Source organism: Myotis nattereri (genome assembly GCF_964212035.1).
Source record: "Myotis nattereri genome assembly, chromosome: 21".
Classification (NCBI taxonomy): domain Eukaryota; kingdom Metazoa; phylum Chordata; class Mammalia; order Chiroptera; family Vespertilionidae; genus Myotis; species Myotis nattereri.
Genome location: NC_138097.1, coordinates 1,943,145 through 1,954,966, shown reverse-complemented (window position 1 = coordinate 1,954,966; position 11,822 = coordinate 1,943,145). Strand labels below are relative to the sequence as shown.

At 55.0% G+C, this 11,822-nt stretch overlaps 1 protein-coding gene across 1 annotated transcript in view; it reads left to right on the top strand.

The window, feature by feature from the left end:
- ADAMTSL3 (ADAMTS like 3) overlaps nt 1-11,822 on the top strand; it is a gene marked incomplete at both ends in the record, with an annotated part of 105,926 nt that overhangs the window by 67,171 nt on the left and 26,933 nt on the right. The window contains 6 exon segments of the mRNA XM_081114674.1: nt 1,668-1,779; nt 2,174-2,312; nt 3,855-3,905; nt 4,991-5,195; nt 6,980-7,127; nt 8,112-8,196. Of these exon segments, the coding sequence (XP_080970800.1) occupies nt 1,668-1,779; nt 2,174-2,312; nt 3,855-3,905; nt 4,991-5,195; nt 6,980-7,127; nt 8,112-8,196 (740 nt within the window).

The following is an 11,822-nucleotide window of genomic DNA, read 5'->3' as shown; positions in this document are numbered from 1 at the left end:
TAAAAAAAGAGTTTAGCCCTGGCCGGTGTGGCTCAGTGGATAGAGCTTCGGCCTGCAGACCAAAGTCCCGGGTTCGATTCCCAGTCAAGGGCACGGACCTCGGTGGCAGGCTCCTCCCCGGCCCGGGCCCTGGTCGGGGCGCGTGTAGGAGGCAACCAGTCAGTGTGTCTCTCTCACATCGACGTTTCTCTCTCTCTCCCTCTCTCTTCCGCTCTCTCTAAAAATCAACGGAAAAATATCCACGGGGGAGGATGAACCAAAACAAACAAGAAGTCGTTTACACCTTCTTGCTGAAATGATGTCTTCACCTCCTCACAGAGCACCTTTTAATCTTTTTGCTCATCCTCACTTGGGGATATTTTTTTCCATTGATTTTAAGAGAGAGAACGGAAGGGAGTGAGAGAGACAGAGAAACATCGACGCGAGGAGACACGTAACACCTCGACGCGTTGCCTCCTGCACGCGCCCCCACCAGGGCCGGAGGCTGAGCCTGCAGCCGAGGTTCGTGCCCTTGACAGGAATCGAACCCGGGGCCCTTCGGTCCACGGACCGAGACTCTATCCACTGAGCCACACCGGCTGGGCTGGAATACCTTTCAGCAGCTGGTCGCCACTGTCTCCGGTTTGCCTGTGTGTGAGTCCTGCTCTTCTCCCATTGGACTTCAACTTGGGCTAAGCTTTCGCTCTCCCCCAGTGGTTCTCAACCTCGGCTGCCCATGAGAACCCCCTGGGCATCTTTTTAGAATCCTGGTTCCTGGGCCTCATTCTCTGGAAATTCTGGTTCTTGGTGATGGGGTGGGGCCACAACATGAGTCCCAAAGACACAGAATTTCCGGAGGATGAGGCCCAGAAACCAGGATTTTATAAAAAGATTCCCGGGGGTTCTCATGGGCAGCCGGGGTTGAGAACCGCTGCTCTCTCCTGACGGAAGAGGTTTTCAAAAATGCATGTTGACCAGAGAGGGTGTGTGTGCGGCCGCACAAACACAGCATCCGGTTCAGGCCAGGCCGCTCTCTGTGGATGGGGTGCGCTGGGCGGGTGAGGATGGGCGGGACTGGAGACGCTGGAAGGGGCCAGGAGACTCTGATGTTGGTCCCAGGCTACAAGCTTGTGCAGATAATGTGGGTTTCCAGGAAATACCCTCTTCCCTGGGTTACTTTTTAAAAAATATATATATATCTTTATTGATTTCAGAGAGGAAGGGAGAGGGAGAGAAACATCCATGATGAGAGAGAATCATGGATCGGCCGCCTCCTGCACCCCCCCCCACACACACACACACACTATATTCTTTAGTTATTTCCTTATTTTATTTTTAAAGTTTCAGTCATATTGTCTGCAAATCTCTTTTCTTTTTCTTTTTTTCCTTTTTTTTGTTTTTTTTTGTTAATCTTCCCCCGAGGATATTTTCCCATTGATTTTTAGAGAGAGTGGAAGAAAGAGAGAGGCAGAGAGAAACATCGATGTGAGAGAGACACATGGATGGGTTGCCTCCTGCAGGCGCCCCGACCAGGGCCCGGGCCGGGGAGGAGCCGGCCACCGAGGTCCGAGCCCTTGACCGGGATCGAACCCGGGACCCTTCCGTCTTCGGGCCGACGCTCTGTCCACCGCGTTCTGAAAGGCGTGAGCGCGTGGCCCGCAGACGCGTGACCCCCGCTCCCCGTCCAGGCCAGGTTCACGGCGGCCAGGGACAGCGTGGTGCAGTTCTTCTTCTACCAGCCCATCAGCCACCAGTGGCGGCAGACCGACTTCTTCCCCTGCACCGTGACCTGCGGAGGAGGTGAGTTCTGTTTCTTAATGTGTTTATTAACTTTTAGAGGGAGGAAGGGAGAGAGAGAGAGAGAGAGAGAGAGAGAGAGAGAGAGAGAGAGAGAAACATCCATGATGAGAGAGAATCATGCATCGGCTGCCTCCTGCACGCCCCCTGCTGGGGATCGAGCCTGCAACCCGGGCCTGTGCCCTGAGCGGGGATCAAACCAACCTTGACCTCCTGGTTCATGTGTTGATGCTGAACCGCTGAGCCACGCCAGCCGGGCCTGAATTAAGTTGTTTAAATAGGGGGTGGGGGGGGGTGGGAATAGGGTGTGGGCATGAGAAGGCAGCCACGCAAGAACAAGCAGGGGCGATTCTCACACTGTCCTCCTCCCCCCCGCCCCCCCCCCCGCCCCTGGCAGGTTACCAGCTGAACTCGGCCGAATGCGTGGACATCCGCCTGAAGAGGGTGGTCCCTGACCATTACTGCCACTACTACCCCGAGAACGTCAAGCCCAAACCCAAGCTGAAGGAGTGCGCCATGGACCCGTGCCCCGCCAGGTGGGCGCCCGGCCCGGGCTCTGTACTTCGTGGGGTTTTTTTGTTTTGTTTTGTTGGTTTGTTTCAATGATAGACACATACTTCTTTAAAAAAAAATACATTTTTATTGATTTCAGAGAGGAAGGGAGAGGGAGAGAGAGAGAAACATCCATGATGAGAGAGAATCATGGATCGGCTGCCTCCTGCACGCCCCCTAGGGGGCATCGAGCCTGTAACCCAGGCCTGTGCCCTTGAACGGGATTCGAACCCAGGACCCTACGGTCCGCAGGCCGAAGCTCTATCCACTGAGCAACACTGGCCAGGGCTGTATTTTGTGTGTTTATTCCGCTGTAAATTCAATTTTTTAAGTAGATAGAGGTCTATTTGGACCAAGCATGTCATACCCAGAGGCTAGCGCGGGCCAGATAAACAAGGCTCGCGTGGATGTGGCCGCAAAAAAACCAAAAGCTTCCATTTTCATAGAAACAGGTTTGTTTCGATAGAGACGTGCTGAATGCAAAGGGCTGAGATAAATGAGTCACCATGAACATAAAGTAATAGAACATTTTAATAAAAATTTTTAGAATATATTTTTATTGACTTCAGAGAGAAAGGGAGAGAGCTAGAGAGAGAGAAACATCAATGATGAGAGAGAATCACTGATTGGCTGCCTCCTGCACGTCCCCCACTGGGGGGATTAAGCCTGCAACCCGGGCATGTGCCCCTGGCTGGAATCGAACCCAGGACCCTTTAGTCCACAGGCCAACGCTCTATCCACTGAGCCAAACTGGCGAGGGCTGATATTTTTTCTTGGACATGAACTCACCAGACCCTGAGTCCCTGCACAAATGAATAAACATCACACAAATAAACCCATTTCTCTCGTTCTCCGGAAGCAAGATATTTCCTGTTGCGCACACCAAGCAGGTCAGTCCCAGACTAAGGATGCGGCCATCGGCTGCTAGAACATTCGCTGCCGGTATCAGTGGGGAGAGATGGTGCGCCTGCGCGTGAGGGATGCGAATGCAACACGATGACAGTCATCAGCCATTAGCGAACGTTGTAGTTCATTATTCATAATTATGTACAACAGGACATTGTAAAAATTAAGTGATGAAAAATTTATTAAAACGTTCCTTACACACCGTTACATTGGCTGGGCCACAAAAATATTCATTGAGGGCCGCGAGTGTGACATGCCTGGGTTAGACTTTCAATATTTTTCTTTTTTGAAAATATATTTTGATTGATTGTTCAGAGAGGAAGGAAGAGGGAAAAAGAGATAGAACCATCGATGATGAGAGAGAGTCATGCATCGGCCGCCTCCTGCACGCCCCCCACTGGGGATCGAGCCCAGAACCCGGGCCTGTGGCCTGACGGGGAATCGAACCGTGACCTCCTGGTTCACAGGTCGATGCTACACCACTGAGCCACACTGGCCGGGCTACTGGGTTTCCGGTTTGAGAGGGATTTGGCGTTGCGGACGTCAGATCTGTGTTTGTCAAACTGATAAACGTGTTCGTTGACTGTGGACTGATGCTCTCACAATGGTTCCATTTGCAGCGACGGCTTTAAGGAGATCACGCCCTACGACCACTTCCAGCCTCTCCCTCGGTGAGTGATGTTGTTAACTCTTTTTTTAAAAAATATTTTTTTTATTGATGTCAGAGAGGAAGGGAGAGGGAGAGAGAGAGAGAAACATCCATGATGAGAGAGAATCGTGGATCGGCCGCCTCCTGCACGACCCACACTGGGGATGGAGCCTGCAACCCGGGCCTGTGCCCTGACCGGGAATCGAATCCTGACCTCCTGGTTCGACCAGGAGGCAACCCAGGCTGGTTGCACCTGGTGCGGGCCAGGCTGGTGCAGAGCCAGTTTAAAGAGGCTTTCATCCTCTGTGTGTGATTAATTAGACTCTCACGTGTCCTGTGAAGGGGAATGAAGGCAGGTGGATGGTTCCCACAGGACAGTTACCTCAGGGTCAGAGGTCACCTGTGACTGTAGCTTGTGTAGCGGCAAAGATGAAAGTTTGGCCCTGGCCTGTGTGGCTCAGTGGATAGAGCATCAGCCGGTGGACTGAAGGGTCTCTGGTTTGATTCTGGTCAAGGGCACGGACCTCGGTTGCAGGCTCCTCCTCCGCCCAGGCCCTGGTTGGGGCGCGTGCAGGAGGCAACCCATCGATGTGTTTCTCTCACATCAATATTTCTCTCTGTCTTTCCCTCTCTCTTCCACTCTCTCTAAAATCAATGGAAAAATATCCTTGCGTGAGGATAAAAATGAATGAATGAGTGATTGAATGAATGAGTGAATGAGTGACTGAATGAATGAGTGAATTAATTAATGAGTGAATGAGAGGATGAATGAATGAGTGAATAAATGAGTGAATGAATGAATGAGGAATGGTGAGTGAATGAGTGAATGAATGAATGAGTGAATGAATGAATGAGTGAGTGAATGAGTGAGTGAATGAGCGAATGAATGAGCGAGGGAATGAGTGAGGGAATGAATGAGTGAATGAATGAGTGAATGAATGAATGAATAAATGAATAAAGACTTAAGTCTGAATCCCCCACATCCCATGCTCTTTGGGCCCAACCACAACTGTGATCCTCTCCGCAACCCTGTTTGCAGACGTGACACACCCGTGCGACCAGCACACGAATAACCAAGTAACGTGCTTGCGTTTGTTTGCTTCCGAGCTGGGAACATAACCCGTGGACGGCCTGCTCCGTGTCCTGCGGGGGCGGCACCCAGCGGCGCAGCTTCGTGTGCGTGGAGGAGTCGCTGCACGGCGAGATCCTGCAGGTGGAGGAGTGGAAGTGCATGTACGCGCCCCGGCCCAAGGTCATGCAGACCTGCAACCTCTTCGACTGCCCCAAGTGGGTGGCCATGGACTGGTCCCAGGTGAGACGGGACCCGGATGTTCAGCAGTCTTTGCCATGTGTTACTGGGTTTTTAAAAAATACTAGTGGCCCAATTCGTGCACGGGGGGTGTCCCTCAGCCCAGCCTGCACCCTCTCCAATCGAGTACCCCTCAGGGGATGTCTGATTGCCAGGGATCGGGCCTAAACCGGCAGTCGGACATCCCTCTCGCAATCCGGGACTGCTGGCTCCCAACTGCTCACCTACCTGCCTGCCTGATCACCCCGAACCGCTCTGCCTGCTGGCCTGCTCGCCCCCAATTGCCCCCCACCGCCAGCCTGCTCGCCCCCAATTGCCCCCCCGCCAGCCTGCTTACCCCCAACTGTCCCCCCCTCCTGGCCTGACTGCCCCTAACCGCCTCTGCCTGGGCCCGGCCACCACGGCTTTGTCTGGAAGGTCTCCTGGTCTAATTAGCATATTACTCCTTTATTAGTATCGATATTTTCATTGATTTCAGAGAAGAAGGGAGACAGAGAGGTGACCTTTGAGCAAGGTACATGGGTGACCTCTTCATGTGACAATAGCTTTGAAAGGTGGATTTCTGTAGGTAGAAGAGAAAGATGAGCCGCTGGCCTGCTTGAGCAAATTTGGGTTTGTTTGTTGTTGTCAATCCTCACCCGAGGATATTTTCCCATTGATTTTTAGGGAGAGTGGAAGGGAGAGGGAGAGAAACATCGATGTGAGAGAGACACATCGATGGGTTGCCTCCTGCACGCACCCTGACGAGGGCCGGGGAACCTGTAACCGAGGTCCGTGCCCTTGACCAGAATCAAACCCGGGACCTTTCAGCCCGTGAGCTGGCGCTCTATCCACTGAGCCACACCAGCCGGGGCTTAAATTTGTCTTTTGAAATTTATAGCTTAGCAACATGTCTTCCATCTCCACCACGTGATGGATCATGTCATGTAAATTTGTAATCAAATTTGAAAAAAGCACCCCAAAGTTTCTTTCCTATTTAAACAGCAAAATTTTCAAGGAATTTCAATTTTTTCCCCCACTGTGACTGCATCTTTTCTGTTTAATATTGACCTCGCCCAGCAATTTTCAACTTTCTTCAGCTCACAGCACACACACGTTAAATTACTAAAATTCTGCGGCACGCCAAAAAATAGATTTTCTGCCAGTCTGACAAAAAAAAAAAAAATAGGTATAATTTTGGTTGATTTACAGAACATTACCAGTAGTAATAAAAATAGTAATTACCTAACCTTTGGGCTCCACAGTGACTTTTTAAGAAATCAGTTGCCTAGACTTGTACGTAAGCATTTCTGGTACCAAGAATCAACCAATCAGATGCCACCTTATGGGATGTGACCAATAAGATGCAACTCTGTTATGTGACCCATAGATTTATGGCTTAAGACAGGGCGTTCACACCGGAAGGCTGTTGTTGTGTTGGCCTGTGTCATTTTTGTTTTGTTTTGTTTTGTTTTTAATATATTTTATTGATTTTTTACAGAGAGGAAGGGAGAGGGATAGAGAGTTAGAAACATCCATGAGAGAGAAACATCCATCAGCTGCCTCCTGCACACCCCCTACTGGGGATGTGCCTGCAACCAAGGTCCATGCCCTTGACCGGAATCGAACCCGGGACCCTTCCGTCCGCAGGCCGACACTCTATCCACTGAGCCACACCGGTCAGGGCTGTTTTAAAACGTCTAGCAGCACACCCGTTGCAAATGGCTGATACGGAACAGCGGCTCCTCCTCTGCGTGAGACGCGGACGCCGCTGTGGGTCTCACCGGCTTCTCTCTTCCTCTCCCAAGTGCACGGTGACCTGCGGCCGGGGGCTGCGCTACCGGGTCGTGCTGTGCATCAACCATCGCGGGCAGCACGTGGGCGGCTGCAACCCTCAGCTGAAGTTACACATCAAGGAGGAGTGTCTCATCCCTGTCCCCTGTTACAAACCCAAAGGTGGGCGTGCATTTTATTCATTCGTTCATTCATCTACTTACTAGAGGCCCGGTGCACGAATTCGTGTGCGGGTGGGGTCCCGTGGCCTGGGCAGCCATCAGGGCCTATCAGGCCCGTTTCACCCAGTCCCAATGGGGGCCAATGGGGGCCGGCCAGCTGGGGGGAGGGACCATGGGAGGTTGGCTGTGGGAGCAAACTGACCACCAGGGGCAAACATTCAATGCAGGAGCTGCCCCCTGGTGGTCAGTGAGCATCATAGCAACCAGTCAACCGGTTGTTCAGACATAACGGTCGCTTAGGTTTTTATATATATAATTTTTGTTAATCCTCCCCCAAGGATATTTTTCCATTGATTTCTAGAAAGAGTGGAAGGGAGGGGGAGAGAGAGAGACAGAGAGAAACATTGATGTGAGAGAGACACATGGATTGGTTGCCTCCCACATGCACCGTGACCAGGGCCAGGGATCCAGCCTGCAACCGAGGTATGTGCCCTTGGCTGCAATCGAACCCGGGACCCTTCAGTCCACAGGCCAACGCTCTATCCACTGAGCCACACTGGCTAGCACAATGGGTTTGCAGATTAAAGTTACATTGAATGGTGTTTCCTGGCTCTCGTTCTAATATTGCAGCGTTTACATTTCATTGTATTAACATTCTTTTTTAAAAATATGTATTTATTTTTCTTGATGTCAGAGAGGAAGGGAGAGGGAGAGAAAGAAACATCCATGATGAGAGACAATCACGGATCGGCTGCATCCTGCACGCCCCCCACTGGGGATGGAGCGCACAACCCGGGCCTGTGCTGTGACCGGGAATCGAACCCTGACCTCCTGGTTCCTAGGCGGACGCTCACCACTGAGCCACGCCGGCCGGGCGAAGCACGACCTCTTTATTAATGAAATCTTCAGCAGGAACGGCGGCACCCCAGCCCTTCGTGCTTCATGATAACAGTTAAGCTTGTGGCTTCTGTCCTTCTTTCCTTAGAAGAGAGCCCGGTGGAGGCAAAGCCGCCTTGGCTGAAGCAAGCCCGGGAGCTGGAGGAGACCAGGGTGGCGACGGAAGAACCCACGTGAGTAGCGGACCTTTTTTATCTTTATGGATGTCAGAGAAAAGGGAGAGGGAGAGAGAGAGACATCCATGGTGAGAGAGAAGCACGGACCGGCCGCCTCCCGCACGCCCCCCACTGGGGATGGAGCCCGCAACCCAGGCCATGTGCCCTGACCGGGAATCGAACCCTGACCTCCTGGTTCCTAGGTCGATGCTCAACCACTGAGCCACGCCGGGCTGCCAGCGGGCTGTGGGGGGCCTTTTAGCTCCTAGAGTGCCGGGAGGCTGGGAGAGCGCCCGCAGCCAGGACAGGTGCTGGGACAGCAGGTGCCACGTCCGACCCGTGACGTGTGTGAGTTATTTACGGAGACGGCGATGCACAGGGTGTGAGGGAAGCAGATGGCAGAGGTCATGCTGTCACCCTCCTTGTCAGAGCAGGAGTCTCTCTCTCTTTTTTTAAATAAATATCTTTTTATTGGTTTCAGAGAGGAAGGGAGAGGGAGGGGGAGATAGAAGCATCCATGATGAGAGAGAATCACGGATCGGCTGCCTCCTGCACGCCCCCCACCTGGGGATGGAGCCCACAACCCGGGCCTGTGCCCTGACCGGGAATCGAACCCGGGACCCTTCAGTCCCCAGGCCGACGCTCTATCCACTGAGCCACACCGGTTAGGGCAGGACTCCGCTCTTTATCATCACCCACAGTGGGCAGCGTCTTTGAGAGGCCGTGTGTTTTGTGTCGTCGGCAAGATGTTTCGTCTGTGGAGCCAAAAGGCACCTCCTTTAGACGCCTGCTTTCTGCCCCAGTTGGCGTGGCTCAGTGGTTAGAGCGCCGGCCTTGGACCCAAGGGTCTCGGGTTCGATTCCGGTAAAAGGACACGTACCTTGGTGGTAGGCTGGGTTCCTGGTCTCACTTTCAACATCAGAAACACTGTGCGCTGTACGGGATTGGAAAAGGGGGTGATAGCAGGTAGCGGCAGTGGGTTCCACCCCTTCTCATTCCCGGCCTGCACTTCCTGTCAGTCCCACCCAACCTCGCTGGCGGGTCCTTTCTCTGCACGATCCAGGAGTGGAGCCAACCTGCCCTTTCCTCCTGGGGGACCTGCTTCATCCTCCTGGCAGGGTGCATGGAACCCACAGGTGCAGAGAGCCCACAGGTGCATGGAACCCACAGGTACAGAGAGCCCACAGGCGCAGGGAGCCCACAGGTGCAGGGAGCCCACAGGTGCAGAGAGCCCACATGTGCAGGGAGCCCACAGGTGCAGGGAGCCCACAGGTGCAGGGAGCTCACAGGTGCAGAGAGCCCACAGGTGCAGGGAGCTCACAGGTGCAGAGAGCCCACAGGTGCACGGAGCCTGCAGGTGGATGAGCCCACAGGTGCAGGGAGCCCACAGGTGCAGAGAGCCCACAGGTGCACGGAGCCTGCAGGTGGATGAGCCCACAGGTGCAGGGAGCCCACAGGTGCACGGAGCCTGCAGGTGGATTAGCCCACAGGTGCAGGGAGCCCACAGGTGCAGGGAGCTCACAGGTGCAGAGAGCCCACAGGTGCAGGGAGCTCACAGGTGCAGAAGCCCACAGGTGCAGGGAGCCCACAGGTGCAGGGAGCTCACAGGTGCAGAGAGCCCACAGGTGCAGGGAGCTCACAGGTGCAGAGAGCCCACAGGTGCACGGAGCCCACAGGTGGATGGAGCCCACAGGTGCAGTGAGCTCACATGTGCAGGGAGCCCACAGGTGCAGGGAGCCCACAGGTACAGGGAGCCCACAGGTGCAGGGAGACCACAGGTACAGGGAGCCCACAGGTACAGGGAGCCCACAGGTGCAGGGAGCCCACAGGTGCAGGGAGCCCACAGATGGATGGAGCCCACAGGTACAGGGAGCCCACAGGTACAGGGAGCCCACAGGTGCAGGGAGACCACAGGTGGATGGAGCCCACAGGTACAGGGAGCCCACAGGTACAGGGAGCCCACAGGTGCAGGGAGACCACAGGTGCAGGGAGCTCACAGGTACAGGGAGCTCACAGGTGCAGGAAGCCCACAGGTGGATGGAGCCCACAGGTACGGGGAGCCCACAGGTGCAGGGAGACCACAGGTGCAGGGAGCCCACAGGTGCAGGGAGACCACAGGTGCAGGGAGCTCACAGGTACAGGGAGCTCACAGGTGCAGGAAGCCCACAGGTGGATGGAGCCCACAGGTACGGGGAGCCCACAGGTGCAGGGAGACCACAGGTGCAGGGAGCTCACAGGTACAGGGAGCCCACAGGTACAGGGAGCCCACAGGTGCAGGGAGACCACAGGTGCAGGGAGCTCACAGGTGCAGGGAGACCACAGGTGCAGGGAGCTCACAGGTACAGGGAGCCCACAGGTACAGGGAGACCACAGGTGCAGGGAGACCACAGGTACAGGGAGCCCACAGGTACAGGGAGCCCACAGGTGCAGGGAGCCCACAGGTGCAGGGAGCCCACAGGTGCAGGGAGACCACAGGTGCAGGGAGCCCACAGGTGCAGGGAGCCCACAGGTACAGGGAGACCACAGGTGCAGGGAGACCACAGGTGCAGGGAGACCACAGGTGCAGGGAGCTCACAGGTGCAGGGAGCCCACAGGTGCAGGGAGCCCACAGGTACAGGGAGCCCACAGGTGCAGGGAGACCACAGGTGCAGGGAGCCCACAGGTGCAGGGAGCCCACAGGTGCAGGGAGACCACAGGTGCAGGGAGACCACAGGTGCAGGGAGCCCACAGGTGCAGGGAGCCCACAGGTGCAGGGAGCTCACAGGTGCAGGGAGACCACAGGTGCAGGGAGCCCTCAGGTGGACAGAGCCCCCCAGCACTTGTTCCCCAAGCAGAGCTACCCGGCCTCCCACCCTCACCCTCTCCTCTGTGGTCCCCTGACTTCCTGTGTCACTCCCACACTGAGTCCCAGGTGCTCCTGGCTGTGGAGTGTGAAGTCTGTGGGTCCCTCCTCCCCCCTGGCTGTGCATTCCCTGGATTTCCGAAAAAAACCGCAGCCCGGCTCGGCCTCCAGCCGCCCTGTAACCACGCCGTCGGTGTGGCCGGGAAGCTGCTGCTGGCCAGGGAGGAAGGGACGCGGATCTGAGCCGGCTCTCCCGGCCCCGAGGGAAGCCGCCGGAGTCCTGGGCGGAGATCACCATTTCTGGTCCGCGGCTGCCAGGGCCGGGCTCCGAACTGACACAGGGCGAGGGTGTTCAAGGGCCTTTGTTTGTTTGTTTTTAATTAGGAAAATAGAAATGATCGCTTCTGAGGCTGAGCCGAGGAACGCTCAGCGCTGGCCTCTTGGCTTTCAGCTGCGGACGTGTGGGCAGCGCATACGGCGCCTTCCCGTTTCATTATTTTTAAAAACAATTTGTAAAATATAATTTTATTGATTTCAGAGAGGAAGGGAGAGGGAGAGAAAGAGAGAAACATCCATGATGAGAGAGAATCATGGATCGGCTGCCTCCTGCACGCCCCCCACTGGGGATCGAGCCCGCAGCCCGGGCCTGTGCCCTGACCAGGAATCGAACCCGGGACCCTTCAGTCCGCAGGCCGACGCTGTAACCACTGAGCCACACCGGCCAGGGTGCCTCATGGTTTTAAAACAGTGGTTCTCAACCTTCTTAATGCCGCGACCCTTTAATACAGCTCCTCATGTTGTG